A 20,024-nucleotide genomic window follows, 5' to 3' on the forward strand; every position below is an offset into this window, starting at 1 on the left:
CTTTTTCCTCCACACAAAACAATTCAACAAAAAAATGTTACGCCCAAAACTCATAACATGGGTTCATATGGGAGAAAAATGACTGGCGGTTTCACAGGCAGGTAAACGTCTCATGAGTGGGAGGTTTGGGGGTTAGGACCAAGGTTCCCCAAGGTCTAGGTAGGCACTCAAATTGCACAACTAGCGGCACTGGAGCGGCTGGGAGCAGAGTGCAGAGGCCACATTTAGGGACTGCTTACAAGCAGGACACTCGGGTGTGGGAGCAAAGCTCCTGGGGTTAAGGTCAGCTTTGCAGGGGCCAACAATCAGCACAGGAGCCGCACCACCAGCGGCATTGAGACAGCCAGGTGCAGGGTGCCAAGAAGATGTTGGGGACCCTGCGATTCTCAATGAAGACCTTCGGTTCAGGCAAAGTTGCTGCAGGTAGGGAGAGTTCCTGAAGGCGTTCACCGACTGGAGAGGTGAGTTGGGATTTTGGAGGATGACTGGACACCGTTGGTTGGGCCACCCAAGGCCGTGGGGCATCTGGTGCGGAGGTGTCTTTTGTCGTCGGGTTTCTTTATCAGCTCCGGTCGGGGGACCCTTCAGGTTGAGGTTGGAGGCCTCATCTTGAAGCTTGAGGGTAGTCTGGATCACCAGATTCCAGCTCAGGATCGCTGGGGAGACCTCCTCATGGTGTTGGGCCACTTGAACGTGGGCCGTGGGCGCCGGGTGCAGAATCGCAGAGCGCTGGAATCCGGATTCTGGTCTTGGAGTCTTTGAGGAGCAAATACGGTGCTCACAGGAGAAGAGTCTGTAAGGTGAGTGCAGCGCAGGTCCTCCATTCTCTGGGAGGCTGCTGGACATGCTGGTTTCTTTGCTGTAGGCAGGTCAAAGGCAGGACAGGCTGGGGCCAAAGCACTAGGTGTCCTCTTCCTTCTGGGTCGGCACGGCTCTTTGGTCCTTTCTTCCTCGAATCTGAGGAGGCTAGGTTCAGGGTAGCCCCTAAATACTAAATTTAGGGGCATTAAAATGGGTGCGCAGGTCTGGACCCCCTATTATTATTATTATTATTTAGCATTTGTAGAGCGCATAGCTACCCAAGGGCATCCCAGCGCTACCGTCTAGACAGAGGTTGCAGCTTCTGTTTATGAGGCTGATTGTTGGAATAGCCAAGTCTTGAGAAGTTTCCGTAAGTGGAGATAACGGGGTTCAGCACGGATGAATGGGGGCATTGTGTTCCAGAGTCTGGCCACATTGTAGGAATTTTGGAATGACTGCAAGATGGAGACTAGTTGAGCGAAGGCATTTTCCGGGATGGTAAGGGGAATGAGAGGTCTGTTGATAGCCGGGCCGAAACCCCAAAAGGCATTATGGGCTATGCATAGAGCCTTACATTTGGTTATTTCAGAGACAGGTAGCCAGAGAAGCATCTTCAGGGCCGGTTAGGCCAACTTATTTCTTGGCACCCCCAGCAATAGTCTAGTAGCACCGTTCTGTGCAACTTGGAGTTTCCTTAAAGTTGTTTTGGGTGCACCAAGGTAGAGAGTTTCCGTAGTCCTTGCAGAGGGAGAGAACCTTTCAAAGTAGTCGAATGGTGCCAAAAGCGGTGCAGCTACTCTTACTGATTTGCCTTAGAAATTAAGGGCGCTGTCCAGCCAAATGCCCAGGCTTTTTATCTCGGTCTTTGGAGTCGGGCAGGCCCCAGACAGTTGGGACAGATCTGTTTGAGGTCTACCCGGAGGTATTACCCAGGAGCATTAGCTCTGTGTTTTCACAATCAAGGTTGAGGCAAGAATGTTCCATCCAAGAAGCCATTTCCCCCAGGCAGGTTTCAAAGTCAGAGGGGGGGGTTTCGTGGGCCGTTGAGGGTGATTACTATCTGGGTATCATCTGCGTAGGTGACAATTTTTATCCGGCAAGGCAGAAAAATATCCGCAGGTGGCTGCATATATACATTAAATAATGTGGGGCTCAAGGAGGATCCCTGAGGGACTCCGCAGCTGATCACTAGGGTTCTAGAGGTTGACCCCCCCCCCCAGAATACCTGAAAGGTTCTATTATCTAGGTAAGATTGGATCCAGTTAAGTGCCTCACCTGAGACAACTCTACCCCTGAGTCTCTTCAATAGGATATTGAAGTTCACAGTATCGAAGGCTGAGCTCAGGTCTAGGAGGATGATGGCCACTGCCCTCCCCCCCCCCCCCCCCCCCCCTTGAACGAGGATCAATTTAGATTCCTTCACTTCAGCGAGCAAGGCAGTTTCAGTTCCTTGTTGAGGCCGGAAGCCTGTTTGTGTGGGGTGTAAAAGGTCATGGGTTTCCAGAAATTCGGAGATGGAGGAGTTCACGTGCTTTTCTAGGGCCTTAATGATCACTGGAAGCAGGGCGACATTGGGCAGTAATTGCCCAAGTTACCCGGGTCCAGGTTGTGTTTTTTCAGTAGAGCTCTCACCATGGCATGTTTCCAAGGTGCAGGGACAGAACCATTAGCCGTAGACTGATTTATTATTTCGAGCATGTGGGGGAATATCACTTTTCCTGCTTTGCATTGTTTGTGTGGGGGGGAGCTGGGTCTAGGGGGAGCCTGATTTTATTTGCAGGAAGATTTCAGATAGCCTGGCTAGATTTCAAGGGAGAAGTATATTGAGAGCACGGTCCGGGCTGGACAGGAGCTTGTCCGTTACAAGGAGGTCACTAGGGCGGGGTGGGCTAGGCAAAACAGTGAAGATGTTTTTAATTTTTCCTACCAAGAAGTCCGGTAGTTCATCACATCGCTCAGGGGAAACCACAAGAGAAGATTCGGGTGTTGGGAGTTCTAGGATGTCCTTAACACTAGTGGGAGGGGGCATTAGACTCTCTCCAAATGGCTGGGTCTCCTCATATTCAAGATGGAGGGGACTGAGCTGTGTGCTTCACCTCGCATCCCCCATCTAATGGGTGCGGTTGGCAATGGTGGGCACACCTCTTCCTAGCTTGGTGTTCCTGCCGATTCTCCCACTAGAAGTAGGGGGCAGAACCAGTGCGTCCATTGCTGGGGCAGCAAAAGGCAGGGACAGCTTCCAAAGGCATCCGGCCTTTGAAGCTTCGCCTTCGTGGACCCAGCCTATCCTGAAGGAGGAGGCATGACACCTCTGCCCAGGATGGGCTTTGTTTCTGGACCCAGAGAGCGGAGGCTCTCTACCCAGGCATCCAGAAACCTGTTTGGTGGTGGCAAATGGAGGGCAGCTTTTCAGTAACCACAGTAGGGTTAGTCGTTATTCAGGGGCATCGCTAAGATACCATCTGAGTGCATTTTACATTAAATCCCACACTGGCATCAGCATGGGTTTAATGTGCAGAGAAAGTTCCTACCAAACTGCTCAGTTTTTAGTAAAGCCATTTTGGAGCTGTGGAGTTTGTAATGACCAACTCCCTCACCATATACTCTTTATGGCTTTACTACACTTACTATTTCTGAGAATGAACGTAGACACTGTAGTGGTACAGGGTCATGCCCCTACACCCTCACCTGAGGACTAGTGCACCCTGCCAGAGGAGTGGCTTGCCTGGGCCTCAGGCAGTGGGATGCAAGCATAGCACACAGGGATGAGTGTCATGTCGACTCTTCACTTTTCTCTGCAATGGCAGTGTGTGGGTGTTAAGGTACAGGGGCCTTGATACCCATGGTACCCTTTACAAGGAGCTTACCTGCGGCCAGAGATGTGCCAATTGTGGGTACAAAGGTACAGGTTTGGTAAAGATTACAGCCCCAGGGAATCTGATTGACAGGGACCCAGGGCACATCAAGTCGGTTGCATCAGATGGCTGGCAAAAAGTGGGGGTAACCATGCAAAGAGGGGCACTATCCTGTGGTAACCCCTATGTCAACGAAGGATGTACAACATTCTACATGTAAGTGTTTAACCCAGAGGAATTAGTTTACCCATTACTTTATGCAGTTAAAGGCTATACAGTGTCTGCGATATGCACACACTTGACAAGGTGCAAGAACTGTTTCCTAATAAAAGGCATTCATCTCCATACACACACTTCAGCTGTAAAATCGCAACTCCTTTTTTGCTGTTTTACATTTTATGGCGTAAATGCTGGGGACAGCATGCGCACTGAAAAACAGGAACTTGGATCAGTCAAGGCTGCATAAGATAATGGGTCACATATACACATGGACAATACATATGAGATATTATCATGAGTTAATGCTATATGGGGACCTGATGAGGAAAGCACTGGTGGCCGTTATGTTTGCTGTACAATACTTCTAAGCATTAAATATGCTCAAACAAACAATCTGTGGAAAATACATTTCAAAGTGATGGGTGGGAGGCTATTCTGTTGAACTCAGAACCACATGTTGGGTTCTAGTTGTGTGCAAATAACACCAACAAAATAATTGTACTGCGCAAAAGAAAAGTTAGTATTCAAAAACATTTGTTAAAAAAAAAAATGAATATGCAAACTCGATGTTGGAATGCCCTCCTTATCATTTACGAGGCTAGTGTTAGAATGTTACAAAATAAAATGACAAATCCAACCATTGTCAGAGCAACTCTGAATAAAGAGTATGTAGTCTTAGTTCCTAAACATATGCACTTGGGAAGTGTTTTCTTTATTGCACTTGATTAGAAAACGTGTTTAACATGATACCAGCTCTGGCAGTAAGAAAACCGACCCAATATTAGCAGCAGAAAAATAATTTGCACCAGAAGTATAGAAAATATTCTTGGTCACATTAATCTTTTGAAAAATCATCTGAGAAATGTGCAACGATCAATCTGGTTTGACTAACATATGAAACACTTTCAATTGAAAATAACAATAATGCCCTCAATTGGTACACAAATGTTATTTGTAAACTTCATTTGAAACACTAGACCGCAAAACTATTCCGTTGCGGTTTACACAAGTTCGTCTCATCTTCATAAGCCTTCAATTTATTAAAGTGGCTTAGACTGTTCTCCGACTCCTCCGGCCAGGTGATAGACACCCAGACTAACTGCATGGGCAAGGGCATCAGCATTTTCCTAAGAATGAGAACAAAAATGTCATTAGGATCCAATCCCCCATAATAATGGCCTTTGATGGAGACGTTCCAATGGTTAATATTAACAAGTAAAACTATACGTTATATATATAACTAAAGAAGTGCATTTTGGAGCTCCAAGGGGCCATATATCTGGATTTCAGTTATCCTGTGGTCAGACACTTCAACAACACACAATAGTGACAATAAACTTCTAAAATTCTTTGGAATAGATTGTATAATGAAACAGACACCGGGAGGCAAAAGAAAAAAAGAAACAGCTACTCATGCTCCAATCACGTTCTATAATTGACTTACATACCAGGATGCCATTTGGCTGGAACTGTCAACACACACAGGAGTATAATTCTCTTGGATAACCCAAATACCACATATATTCTACTATTAGCTGTTAATGAGTTATTTAAATGTTTTTTTATATGCTTTTACTTGCAATTTATTATTTGAGGACACTGAATACACACCACATCCTATTATGATCTGATATTAGGGGCATGTGCCCTACATTTTGCTAAGTTACTGGGCTCCTTGCATGATATTTGATAGACAGTAATCTTACAATGATGAAATAGTATCCATAACTTCCATTGGGATGTTTATCCGATATTAAATAAATCAATTTTTGTTTTAATCATGAAGGTGATTCAATACATACGACAACAGTATAATGATTTCTATTTTCGCAATGTGGATTTACGTGGTTAGGGGAGTATACATTAGCGATACTGTCCTAAGATCATATCATTTGTGGTTATAATTTTGTCACTCTATGCAGTTTTTATAGAGTAAAACAAATGAATTTGTTGGTTATCCCATCAATTACGAATATAATGGACGCTGCATATAGATGCTGAAAACAACAGTTGAGAGGACTAAACGCAGTCTTTCTACTGTGTCCATTGTTGTACAAAAGACAAAGTAATTTTGCCAAACAATGTGATTTAACGAGAACATGTTTCTATTTTTATAATAATCATTTAACTGAGAATTAATCATGTTTGGAGAATTGTGGAGATTTAAATATTGACTACTATGAGACATTTCATGTTTTTTTTATGTCTATGTTCATAATGATGTTATAAGTATTTATTGGGTACGTTGGGTCCAATACGCTAACTTGACAATGGCCGTTCCAGCCGAAACCCATTGTTTTGCACAAATAAACACTTGTGGATGGAAGTGGTGTGCTGCCATCCTTGTCGTTTTGGATGGGACTCTTTGCAATTATATTGGGAGGCTTCTGCGGCTACTGGTATGTAAAGGCAGGCGTATGGCATTTTCTGGCAGTAATGGATACTTATTATTAAACAAAAGGGGAGGGAGGGTAAATAACTGGAGCCACTCTTAGACCCCCTAATAAACAGTACCAAAACAACAGAAGAGTGGGGCCAGAGGTAATAAACCGGCATAGAGTCACTCTTTATATGTAAAAAGAACCTTCACTCACCAACCTAGTTGGTGAAATGCTTTATCATTAGGTTCCCACCAGAGAGGCCGAATGCCTCTCTAGTGTGCTTCAACGCCGGATTACAGCGGAGCAGGATTAGTGAAGGTGACAGTGCAAAATGTGAACCAAGTGATAGGTTAAAATTGCCTTTACCAAACCCAAATTCTTTTAATGGTGGAGTGGTAAGGCATGATTAAAAAGTGAGATGGATGATAGACCAGATAGATTGGCCAGTCACATCACTATGTGAAAGAAATGTGGCATTTCCTCGGAAGTCAAGGTTTCTTTCTTTAAAGCCTGGAATAAATCAGCTAAATGTGATTTCCACAAAATTCTTTACCACTGTCAATTTGGCTACATATCTTGCACCCATCATCACCATCCCTGACCTAGAAGTAGAAGGCTGGAAACTCAGCCAGTTTTTCAATGAACAAGTAAAAAATATTCTATATCACTTCTCACTACCCCCAAGCTGCCATCAACCTATACCCTCACCACAAACTGATAGTAGTGGAGGCAGCAGAATTCTAGATTGGCTACCACGTATTCTAAGTAAAGGTCCACCAAGTGCCCCGTAGCTGGGTTCCTTGCTTATCCTCATAAGTAGGACATGTAGGAAAAGCTTCTTTATCCTGTGTAGGAGTGCTTCAGTATCCATAGGTATACTGTGTGCTGGACTGCATCATATGGAGGCCTTCTATGTCCATGGTAGACATAACAGCCTGCTCATCTGTGTTATTCGTGATTCACATACCAAAACTGGAGCTTTCTTATTTGTTTGATACATTCTTCTCTGCTTAGTGAAACTTAGCCTCTTTCTCTGTGGTAATGGTTGCTGCCTAACAACAGTGCCTATCTGCTAGTTTCAGTCTATTCCTTGTTTTTTTTTGTTACAACCCACAAACTTCTCTAGACGAATGGTATTACAATTACCCAATTAAACAGCACTCCGTGCCTCTGTGTCTTTCATCAAATTCTGATTTTCCAAACACTAAAAGCTGTGAAAATGTGCAATTCTCGGTGAACAAATTAATAGGTTAGCATAAACCAGGAACTTTAGGCGGTCCTATTTAAAAAGTATGCTAAGAAAGGAATTTTTTTTGCATATACTAGGTCTACTAAGATATAATCAACCACTAGATTTTCTTTTGGTGTAAGTATATGTCCCACCACCGACACTAACAAGAACGCACTCCTTTATGTCCGACTGTAAAATTTTCAAGTCACTGCCTTAGTGGAACTGTAACTGCGGCAGCCATCTATGTGCACATGCTCACCACACATTAAAGTAATGCCGGTCTATGATGTGAAATACATTGTTTCTATGCACGAAGTTTACATTTCTGTATATATTTGAAAGCAACTGGCACTTTTTAATGACTTCAGAATCAGTTTCATTACATGACCTCCACTGGAGTATGAAGTGCAATAAATGTGAGCCTTGTCTCTTCTTGTGAACCTTATGCTTATTTGAGGTCCTGTTGTCCTTCTCTGCGATTCACAGATACAATTTGTTTGGCTAATAAACAACTTATAGACATGAAAATGGCACATGGACATACTTACTTTATTTAGTACAACCAGTCACAGCAGGCCCTGCACTCCCAAACAAAACATGCTCATTTTAGGACAACATGTTCGAGCTCTGACCTGAGTATCAGCCTCAGCATAGACTCTAACCACATCCTCTGTTCCTGATGGACGAACAAATGCTCTTGACAGTTTGTACTCCTTCACAATGTCATCAATTTTCTCCTGCAGTCCTGGTGGCGTGACTGCCCGTCTCTCTGCGTCTGTAGTTTCAATTACTCTTCTGTCAGAAACCTAGCAGGAGCAATCGCATGAACAATCGAACATTTGTCGTATCATTTCTCTTCTGAAATTAACAATACAACTTTGCTTCCCTGCAGCATTTTAACAAGAAAATGTGCTATTGACAAGTTCAAAAAAGCAACTAATAACACAAAAACACCAACATTCACTTCCTTTTTAGACTGACCAAATGTAACTGTTTGATATATTTAGTAATACATATGTTTGTTTAGATACTTAATATAGTAAAAGGTTATGTTTTGAATGGGTGGGAGGGCAATTGGCTGGAGAAGTGTGGCATGGTGCCTTAATGTTCAAATGCAGTGTCTGATAGGCCTTGTTTGATCTTTTTCAAATCCTGCTTGTACCTTAAATATTAAAAAAAAAATATGAACGTGTAATGAAAAGTCAACTGTTTCAACCGCTGCAAATTGTTTGGAGAGGACTCAGGAACACTTCTGTCCAGCAGACCTTCACCTTAACAAGAAAACTGAAAAGGGTGTAGGTTATGCAAAAATCCTGCATTTCTAGACAGACCTTTCCTGACGCCAAGAATGACAATGAGGAAGGCATGCTACATGAGTAGTACCGCAGAGCTTTGTTGAATACGTTTGAAAGATTGGGTGGACAAATCTATAATCTGCTTACAAAAGCAGCAGGATTACTATGGAAGGAGATGGGCTGCTGCCCGCCCCGTGGCCGGATTTGCCCAAGGAGCAAGAACCCAGCAGCAGCTCCATACTGACATGGAGATTGCCTGACTCCAAACCATAAACCAAGTGGACATTATGGGGTGGCCGCTATGTCCAAAGAAATCAGAGTCCTCATTTGTAAGCAGTGTGCCATGAAACACCGAAAGGAAGATTCACTTTTGTATGATTGGTTTTAAACTACCATTGTTTCTGCATATACACTGGGCTTTAAGGTCAGCTGAAGAGTGGACTCGCACCAAGACGTTCTATAGGATCAAGCTCTCTGCAGACTTGACTGTCGATGGAGTAATGCTTGGTGAAGATATATACGGATGCCTACATAGCAACCTTGCAGATGTCCAGTACTGGAACACCCCTTGGTAGGCAGCGTCGTCTCTGGTGGAATGAACCTTTAGCCCCATGGGAGGCCCTTCTTGGGGGCCAGGGCACAATTTTATGCAAAGGATTATTCTTGCCAGCAGCCTGAGAGTTAACCTCACTGAAATCCACGACAAGGGGTGAAAGATCGGGATCACATCCTGAAGTCTCTTGGCCAGGGAAAAAGGCACAAAACCAATCCGTATCCAGAATGGTTTAATGAAGTGGAGCGTCTGAGAACGAGTCAGGTGTGACTTTGGCACTTTCATAGTGAACCCCAAAAATGGCAAGAGGCTCACCATAGTCTGGGGATGTAGACTGCCTGGTGCAAGCTTGCCTTTAACTGAAAGTTATTAAGGTAGGCATCCGTGAACTCCGAAGGTGTGCTGCCAACACCAGCATCACTTTAGTGAACACCCAAGGAGTGCTAATGAGACCAAAAAGGAGCACAGCAAACTTAGTGATCCTATACCACCATGTACTGCTAATGCCAATGGGCGGGCAGGACCGGAATACGGAAATAGGTGTCCTGCTGGTCCAACACCACCATCCAGTCTCCAGGGTCGAAGGCAGACAAGACCTGGGCCAAAGTGAGCACTTTGAATTTCTCCTTCCAGGGGAAGGCATTGAAGGGGGTGCAGGTCAAGAATAGGCCAAAGACATCCATTATTTATGGGTACCAGAAAGCAGCAGGAATAACAATTAACATCCTACTCTTGTATTTTCTGCATTGATAGGGAAAGTGCTTACCCAGCAGCAAGAACCCTAAAGACTGAGCCATGACATGACTATCGTTGAATTATTATTGTGCTGAATCAGCCTTTTCTCCAAACAACCTAGAGCTTCTGAAAGCCATGTCCATGAAGGATGCTTGCACATCACCAGAAAACTGGTTGCCCACATCCAGGCATGTCTTCGGAGTATGACGCTGGTACCAATGCCTCTGTCTATGCAGATCCTAGTGCCCAGACCCGTTCGAACCACATACTTGCGGCATCCTGACCATCATGTATTGTTTGAGCTAGTTAGAGCCTGACATACGCCAGAACGGTGGCAACATGTCACTGACCATATCTCATAGTCATGGGTATACTATCATAGAAGCCAAACTGCATTTATGGATCCGAGTGCTAGAGTGGCTGAAGGAAACATTCTCTTTTCAAAATCATCAACTCTTTTCAACTCCCTATTCAGGTTAGCCGGAAAGGAATTTTAATTATCTTTGCTTGTTAAGCTTGACAACCAAACTCCCCAGTGTCAGTTGCTCAGTAAGGAAGTGCAGATCACTGGGCCGGTCTATGTGGCCTAGCCACAGGTCGACTGACTTGGAAGTATTGCCATGGCTTAGACCAAGAAGCCAGAAGGGCATCCGTAAGGGCTCAATTAAATGGCAATAACATCTCAAATGAAGCAGGCTCTGGTTGAAGTATCTCAGTCAATAAATGTGTCTTTGTCACTACAGTGGGCAACTGTAATTGAAGTGCCTCAGTTGCCCTCTGAACCACTACAGCAAAAGAAGTGGTTTCTCCAAATGGTGGCCCAAGTGGCAACTTTAGCTCCATTTTAGGAAATTAGTTTTTGTAGGTCTGCAAAGAACTGCACAGGTCTGCACAGAAAGAATCCCCCCCCCTTAACATCAGTGTATTGAGGGATATCAGGTGTTTCTGGCACTAGGTCTGAATTAAAACCAGAAATAGCATAAATCCTCTACCGGTACCAATGCCTGTGAAGGGCTAATGGATCCGGCTATATAACCACTGGTTACCCCTTTGCAGTTTTATAGTGTGACATAGAGCTGGATCGAGCCAATGTTGATTAAAGGTGAGAGATCAGTACCAGCAAAAAAGGATCCTTAGTGCTAGAGCAGAAGTCAACAGCGGATTCAGCACGACCTGGTAATTAACCTTGGGACAGTTAATATAGGGACTGGACTGGTCGGTGTGAGTCGGATCTGTTGACTCCTGCAGCTCCTGTGGAGCCTGAAAGCACGCTAGAGGGAGCCAGAATCACATCAATGATCCACAGCATGACCTCCTTAATGGAAGCTATCTGCTGTGGGGTTGACGATGGTCTGGGAAATTTGTGGGCACAGGAACAGACTACAGGGTTAGTTTGGGCAGAGAGGAGAATAGAGGGGCTGATATGTATCTTTAGGGCCTCATGCCTTAGTATGAGACTTTAAGGGGTGAAATGGGGTTGAGTCCTACCTTACTTTGTTTCACTTATGTCTAGACTTCAATTTGGACTTACTGGAAGATTGTGCCTGAGTAGAGGATGTTTCGCAGGGAGGTCTACGATTTAGAGCAGGATGTATATTTCAACTGTGATCTCTTCTTGTGCTTGGTGATGCATTGAATTGGCTTGCAGTGCATGAGGACACAATTTTTACATAACTAAGTAGTGCCCTGAAAAAAGCACCACAAATGCATCTCGTGGGAGTCTGTGACCAACGCCTGCATTCTGCAGTCTCAGCACGGTCTGAATACTGTTGTCTTTGGTGGGGATATCGTTGCCTAGCACACAGTTTGTAAATTTAGAGATATTGGGAAACCAACAAACTTGGAAAACTGAGGTCAGTGAGCAGGAGTGGTTCTTACATGTGGGTCTGCTGCGTCACTTCCAAGGAGATATGGTGTCAACATGGAGCTATACAGGGTCACCTACCACCAGTGTGCAGGAGCACTGCTGGAATGTTTCTCCGGATGCGATCTGCTGTCTGGGGATTTTCTAAAGGAGTGAAATCTGCAGTTAAAAATATCCCTCAAAATAAACCTTTTAAAAACCTGTCAATGGAAGGTACCAGATTGGTGAGGAAAGCACAGAAAAACAATGCAGCCACATAACCATTAATAATCCAGACTGCCGGGTGGTGCTATGCAAGGATAGGTGCAAACCTTAGAACATAAAAAATAACAAAACATCTTGAAAAGATCGAGGCTCTCACAGACAACCGGATGCTGATCCGTGGGAAAGGACAAATCACATGGGTTAATGGGTTTTGCAATTGGGGAGCTGGCACAACTCTGGGAGAATGAGGCGAAGAGATAGTAGCTGCTTTTGCTACACTTGATGAGTTTTCTCACCAATTAAAGGAGTGGAAAAAACGGTTGGAGAAGAGACCTTTTGGCAGTCTCCTTCTAAGGAAGGAAACACTTGGCCTCCTGCTCCTGGGTGGTTTTGGGTTCATGGAAGCACACTATTCAAAGAAAGTTGTTGAAGATACCAAAGGCAGATGTCCTCCTCTGAAATTAATCGTTCCTGCAGGGCTTAAACCCCGAATCTGTGAGAAATTACATTTGACCTAGCATGTCAACTATAACCGTCAAAAACACTGGGAAATCGCTAAAGGCAGAAGAGGAGCACCCAAATTGTGTTGTTTATAAGTATAAAAACAGGAATTTGCACCACATCATCAGTCATTGCTATATATAGGCCTATGCCATGTCTGGTGTTAGATGGAGCCACAACCGGAGTCTTATGATATTACAGGTCAGTGCTGTAAAACCATTGCCTGGAGAGGTTTTCTGTAACCAAATTCAAAATCAGAGAAATGCAAAGAAAGAAGTACAACTGTATAACACATAGTGCCAGAGCTAGTCAATATCTTTGGCACCATATGGAGGGCTGTGGTGCTTAAAATGGACAATGGGCCACCATTTTCTTGTTAGCTATCTGATTCTGCAGAACATGTGAGCGTCTGTATTCCTGAACATTTGCTACAGTGCAATCCAAAGGTAGAAAGGTTCATTCAAATGCTGAAGAAATAGCTAAGAATAGTGCATGCAGTGTAAGAAGGCCTACCGGTGTCCCTCACATTGTTACTGAGAGTATATCTTAAAACTCCACACTCCACCACAGAGGCAGCCCCAGAAGTATTCCTATTAGGCAGAGCATTGAAGACTACAATACCATATGCAAAATTAACAACACTTCTATTATATAACAAAAGTAACAAGTCAGAAATACTAGTCCAGAAAGGCGTTCTAGTGCATGTACTCGTTGACCCCAAACCCCTCCACCCAAAAAACGGCATCTTTTCACATTGGTGTGCACAAAAGGTGAAGCAATTAGGAGCCTGAAAGATCTTATTCATCTAGTAGGTTCCAATGGAAAGAGAATCGCATCAAGCAGAAAAGAGTGCGGAGAACACACCACAGCCCATGATAGTGATCCAAAGACCCTTAGCAATAACTAACTGCAAGGGTCAGGAACATACGTCAGTGGAACAACATCTACATCAACAATGGCCATTGTCCCCATGGACAGAAACATCAGAACAATGCTGACCACAAGCGGAAGTCGGCTCCAAGAAGGTACATTGCCAGGGGAAGCATTTCCACAAATCCTACATCTAACCTGATAGAATTCAGAGGAGAAATTCTTATTAGAAGAGTGGCATAATGTACAGTGCATAAGTGTGGTTGTAATTAAATATCAGGATTTTAGGTCAGATCAAATTTACAAACTGTGTTGATGGGGAAACGAGTCACTGGCAAGTCGCTTACTGAAGGAGCGTGACCTATCTTCCGTTAAGCCCTGCCCAAGAAATTACATTTTTCAACACAATACATACTGGATAGGCATGCATCACAATACTTACTGGAAATATTCTAATTACAGCATTTAAGTTTAAAATGCTTACATGACCACAATTAATTTAATTTCAGCGACTTGTGACTCACCCATTCACCGATTATAAAGAAAAGATGTCAGAACTCTACTATTATAAGTTATTACAGTCAAGTTCTGAAGTACAAACACCTGCTTCCGGAGTCGGCAGCCGAGGTGAAAGGCAGGTCAGGTCACGGAGCATAGCTGAAGCAACTGTTTAAAGCAACTAAAACGGAATGTTGCTTGCCTTTCTTTAGCAAAATGTTTTAGTTTACAATGACAAGCAGATAGGTAGAGAAAAGGTAGAATCTGACTGCATTTTTCAACACGTTCCGAGCAACAGCAGCTTTTATTTATTTTACAAAGGCGCAACAAATACCTAGTGGGTTATTAATGTGGTTAATTTTGCACTATTCCTCATGCTTTCAAACATGTTTGCTCTTTCATATGGAAAAGCTATGCACCAAGGTTTAAAGTGGTTTGTGGAAAAGTGATTTTGTGATCATGTATTATATGGGATAAAGTACCCCCTAGCATACATAAGGATACTGGAAGTCACTTTAGCGTTCCAAAACATATATAAAGGAACTCTGCCTTCGGCCTCCTTCTATGTATGGTTACGGCAGGGGATACTTTATCCAATATATAAAGGCCATATACAATTTGGTAAACTAAGAGCCACAATTACTCACTGATGGAAAATGCTGCAAAAAACAGAGAGCCTAATCTGTGGGGTTTTGTTTGCCAGAAGGGAAGGAGATCTAGGAACGGCTGTGTGGTTGTGTTTGTTAAGTGGGACTTGTTGTATTATACTGATGTGTGCCATTACAGTTCTCAAATACTATGTACAATTTTAACAAGCAAAACAACGGTACTACTTGGCTAGTTGTTTGGCACACCACAACAGTACTGAGTAATACTGGGATACTCTGATAACTCAGGTTGCTTTTTCTCTTTCGAAACAAGGTTAACGTTTTCTGCTCAGATAAAGAGATCTGCACGAATACAAACCTTAACTTTTAGTTGCCTATTTGGCAAGTCAGTGTACATTGCATCCCACTGCTGTACAGTTAGATTTTTCAACAGCAAGATTGCTTCAATTATCAGCATATCTGAAATGGCATCCCCTACAGTCTGAAATAGAAAAGAAAAAAAGTAAGCCTGTAATTACATATTTAAGTAGGTAGTTTGTGCAGCTGAATGCATTTTAACTTAAAACAAAAAAGCATTACTGATCCACAATATTCCAAATTGCCAACTAATGATCAGTTGTGATGTGGAGAGTCTCTATACGAGTCTCCCCCACAATGAGACGCTCAGTATCATTGAAGACGTCCTATTTGATGATGAATGGGAATACCAGACACCAAGGAACATCGTGATGGAGTGCTGCTCCCTCGCCTTAAAGGAGAATTTCTTCGAATAAGACGGGACTCTGTACTTACAAAAACAATGGATCAGCATGGGGAGCACATTTGCTCCCAGCATAGCTGGTCTTTACGTACACAATTTGGAAACCAGGAGGATCCTACACCCCAATAACCCATTCAGACAAAGGATAAAAATTTGGAAGAGATACATCGACGATATTCAGATTATTTGGGATGGGGATGAGGATACATCAAAACAATTCCTGACATGGTTGAACTTTCAAGACAAATTTCTCAAGTTCACCAGCACGGTCTCCAGAACCAGTCTGGTGTTCCTTGACCTGAACATCTTCCCAAAGAATGGAAGGCTAATGACGACAACGCATTTCAAAAGTACAGCCAGGAACTGCCTCCTCTTGTACCAGAGTTTCCATCCCAAACATCTCCGAGATAACCTGCCCTACGGACAATTCCTCCGTCTAAGACGGAACTGCACGGAAATTGAGAGTTTCAAGGCTCAATCAAAGGATCTGAAGAAAAAACTAGCAGTCCGCCAATATCCTGATAGGATAATAAATCAGGCATGTAAGAGGGCACGGAATAATTGCAGGGAGAGCCTCCTGGAAGAAAAGACACCCAAAGAAGAGGAACAGAGACCCATATGCATTACCACATTCAATACCTGCTCAGACAGGGTTTCGAAAGTCATCAACAAACATTGGAGTATTCTAAACAGTGGGGGACTCCAGTTACCTAAACCTATGTTCTCCCACAGGAGGGGGAGGAGCATACGGGACATCCTTGTACACACTAGACCAAAGACCATCAACAATAACCAAGGACAGGACACTAACTTTGTGAAAGGCCACCATCCATGTGGTCAATGTAAAGTATGTTGCCTGACAAAGAAGACCGACAACCTGGTTTTTAGAAATGGATCCACCTGGGAACAGCGAAACTTTACAACATGCAATAGTTGCAACGTAGTGTACCTCATCACGTGCCCTTGCCGCCTCGAATATGTGGGAATGACGAGCAGGGCAATCAAGACCAGGATAGGGGAACATAAGAGCACAATCAGATGCCAAAGAGCTATTACTAAGCTGACCGCTCACTTTTTGGAGAAAGGACACACGCCTGATGATATCTCATGGACAGTGATAGAGCAGGTAACCAGGGAACATATGCTCTTGGAGAAAGAACAATGGTGGGTGTTCCGCTTGGACACTAACAACTGCGGCCTTAATGATGATATTCCATGGGCCCAACTCTGACGTTTGGAACGGCCATCCATCACATTAATGGTTACGCCATACACCCGCCCCATGACATGCCACAGCAACAGTAATCATGATGACATGAGAACAATAAGACCTTGAGATCTTGAACTATTAGGCTATCCGTATTATAGTTTCTGCAGATAGAAACAAACAACAAGAACATGGGCCAATGTGAGACTCAGCATAATATGAACATAGTGCAACATGACTTGTTGAAGGACCCATGAAAATCTCCCCAATTCTCATAAAGACAGTGCATAGACTCTGACCACGCTGGGAATATGGATCATGCATTCAATATGACACCTTTCACTTTTAAGAAAGTTCGAGCCCGCCTATCTCATTCAGGGAGCCCCCTGGCAGGCTAATTAAAATAAAATGGAAATATCTTTCAAATTAATTTAATATATTGCGGCACGAATGAGATTTATTTAGAGAGCACTGCGCAATTTTTCCAAAAGAATGCGACCAAGAGAAGAAAAAATAGACGACAGACTATAGACCAGCAGTGTCCCGACGGGCGCCGCCATTTTAGGTCAGCTCTCTAGTCTTTTTTCAGAGGCAATCATGACTAGGTTTTTCTTCCGGTATAAGAACACAAGCCGAGGCAGGACTCCGGCTACATCTACGGAGCTGCTGAAGGGTATGGAATAAAGCCAGATTAGGCATGCGGTCACGTAAGTGAGACCCTGACCATGGGTCTTTAAAAACTTGGTCTTGTGATAGCGGAGGGGTGTGTCTCTGACAGTGAGGTTCTGCCGCCATCAAACAGCGTGAGTGACTATGTTTAAACTTTCCTCCATAGTAACCAGTCAACTAATCACCCTACGATGCAGGCTCATGAGGCCCTATGACCACGCTTCAAATGTATGTATCAATTGTAGCATGCTTGCACATTTGGAGGCATTTGCCATCATTTGCTGTCGCTCGTTTTCACGATCACTATTCCAACCAGCATGTTTGACTATGACGCATTTTGGGGGCTTAATAGGTTTATGTCTGGGAGTCATTAAGCCATCATCTGCCGTTTTATTCACGAATAATATATCAACCGGCATGTGTGATAATGACCCATTTATCAGTATGATGAGTGGATTTTTTGATGTCACGCCGCTAGTGAGACGTTTCTTCTTAAACTAGACACTTGTCCTGGAACTGCAAGGAAGCCCACACCCTTGCTTGTTTTTTTAGAAAAACCCACAACCAGATGGGTCGTTTTGGATTGTGTATATGTATTTGTGTTTGAAGTGTATATGGCGCTCTGTGTTGAAGTTTTCCAAGGGTTCATACCCTTTGGCCACGATGGCGAATGGTAGTTCATCGGGTCATATACATAATTAATGTTGAGAATACTTTGAGATACTAAGCCACATTGTGACTCACGCAAAAATGAGCCATGTATGAATTGTGCTTTACATATTGTATTTCTACAACCATGTACCCTTTTTATCTTTTTTCTTTCCACAGAGACCATATTAGGTCATTTTTCAGGATAATGCCTCACTAAGGGCCAACTCAAGCCCCGAGGCTAAACCTAGCAGCTGATTTTTGCTGTTAAGTTTTAGGACCATAGGCATGTAACATTTAGTTTAGAATTGAGTATTTTTTTAGGGATCAACAGAGGTCCTGATGAGTAGGCAGGAGGAGTCAACCTATGAAACATGTCATGTCGACAAAGTAGACCACACTTGTAATTCTACTTACTAACCCCCTTTTAATGTTCCCAGCTTGGGAAACCATTAAAGTAAATTTTTTCGACTAGCCAGGGAATTTTATAACCCTTTTTACACTATCATTCACGCAAATAGGTCCCTACACTCCCTAACACATATCACTATCCTCATCACATCACATAGCCTATTGTCAAAAAAATATAAGTGCTCCCGCGTCACTCGTAGGTCGAAGCACGCCCCGCCCCATAGAGGGACGGGAAGACCCCAATGATGGGAGAATGACACTATGGGATTCATAGTGTGTGAGGGGTATTTTAAAAACACACAATGCCCTCATTCTGCCACCCGCAGAGAGGCCTAATTTTCACATTGCAGTGTATTCACGAGTTTAGAGAATTATACAAAATCACATAAAATTAGTCACCACTCACATTGATAGAATCCCATTGTTTACAAGTCTAGCTCAGGAGGGTGATTCTATCATCTCCTCTACACTTCCCCAATTGAATTTTTGGAATTACAGTCAGCGTGCAGCTGAGGAAGTCAAACTACCAACTTCTCCACAGAGAGATATAACACCTCCACTTACCTTTACACATTCCACTACCACGGAAGTTCCACATGACAAGTGAAATACGAGTTGAAACATGTCTAATCTAGGACTTGCCTTTACCGAGGAAGAAATTTCAAACCTCATGTCATCACTAGGCACTTTTGAGGGGCTTAACACGGTGGTGCCTAGTACGAGTAACAGCGACTGGGATGAACTGAGGAGAACCCAGATCAAGACTGCGCTCCCATGGCCTACTCATGTCCGAGTATCTAAGAGTAAACACAGCACCACCAGGCTTGGTGGTCCACAACGAACCTTTCATTTTCCTTGAGGATAAAACTTTCAGAATCGACTGGTCCCAGATCTCGTGGCGATGCACCCGGGATTGGATTGTACTAATTATAAAAACAGCCAGCAGACTAGCATCTGATTTAAAAATTGAAATTCAAGCCATTGAAGTTCGACTGAAGAACTACGAGTCCCCTGCCGCACTCAAAAAACACCTGGAAGAATTGAATAAAACACTCAATGATTTCGAAACGTCCTTAAAACTGAGCAAGTACGAGAAATTCAAGAAGGATATATCTAGATGGACACAAGAGAAGGTCTATCCCTACATCAAGGATGATTACCGTTCCACTAGAACCAACACCACTGATGATGACTCCCAAACAGCGGGTCCACCGGCTCAAACTCAAGCAGAGGAAGAGGACGAGGATACCAAGGTACTCGCCAGAACTATCGACGATCACACTACCAGGGGGTAAGAGGTTGGAACAACCATCCGCCGCCAATGATGTACCCACACCAGCAATACGGGCCCCCACCATTCCAACACCCACAAGGACCTTACCCACCATGGTCTTACCAACAACAAGACTATGGCTATTACAATCAGAATCCTTTTTTAGAGGTGCGCCACGGTGGCAACCGGGGGCGCAACCGGAGGGGATCGACCGTACACTGGACCAAAGGAGAAGAAGATCCTCCGAGAGTGGCCACAAGGAGCATGACAGGGGCATCCAAGAACAGGAAGTAAGCCTCGTTGTAAACCTGACCGATTCAACCCTGACAGAAGCCCAGATGAGAGTTTTGGAAAAAGGCCTGGGGTATGTCCCAACAGCCAGCATGGACAAATTCCTCCTCTGCAAGGAAATCCAAGAGTTCATACGACGTTTGAAGATAC

General features: G+C 43.8%; 1 protein-coding gene across 5 annotated transcripts in view; it reads right to left on the bottom strand.

Moving 5' to 3' along the window:
- Nucleotides 1–4,554: 4,554 nt before the first annotated feature.
- The window catches only part of PGM3 (phosphoglucomutase 3), a 292,467-nt gene continuing 276,997 nt past the window's right edge, over nucleotides 4,555–20,024 (bottom strand). For all 5 annotated transcript variants that reach the window (XM_078648137.1, XM_078648134.1, XM_078648136.1 and 2 more), the window contains exons 11-13: nucleotides 14,974–15,096; nucleotides 8,120–8,293; nucleotides 4,555–5,002 (exon numbers count right to left, since the gene is read on the bottom strand). In XM_078648137.1, the coding sequence (XP_078504263.1) occupies nucleotides 4,916–5,002; nucleotides 8,120–8,293; nucleotides 14,974–15,096 (384 nt within the window). In that variant the 3' untranslated portion in view covers nucleotides 4,555–4,915. The remainder of the gene's footprint in view (nucleotides 5,003–8,119; nucleotides 8,294–14,973; nucleotides 15,097–20,024) is intronic.

The sequence above is a fragment of the Lissotriton helveticus genome, chromosome 6 (assembly GCF_964261635.1).
Source record: "Lissotriton helveticus chromosome 6, aLisHel1.1, whole genome shotgun sequence".
NCBI lineage: Eukaryota > Metazoa > Chordata > Amphibia > Caudata > Salamandridae > Lissotriton > Lissotriton helveticus.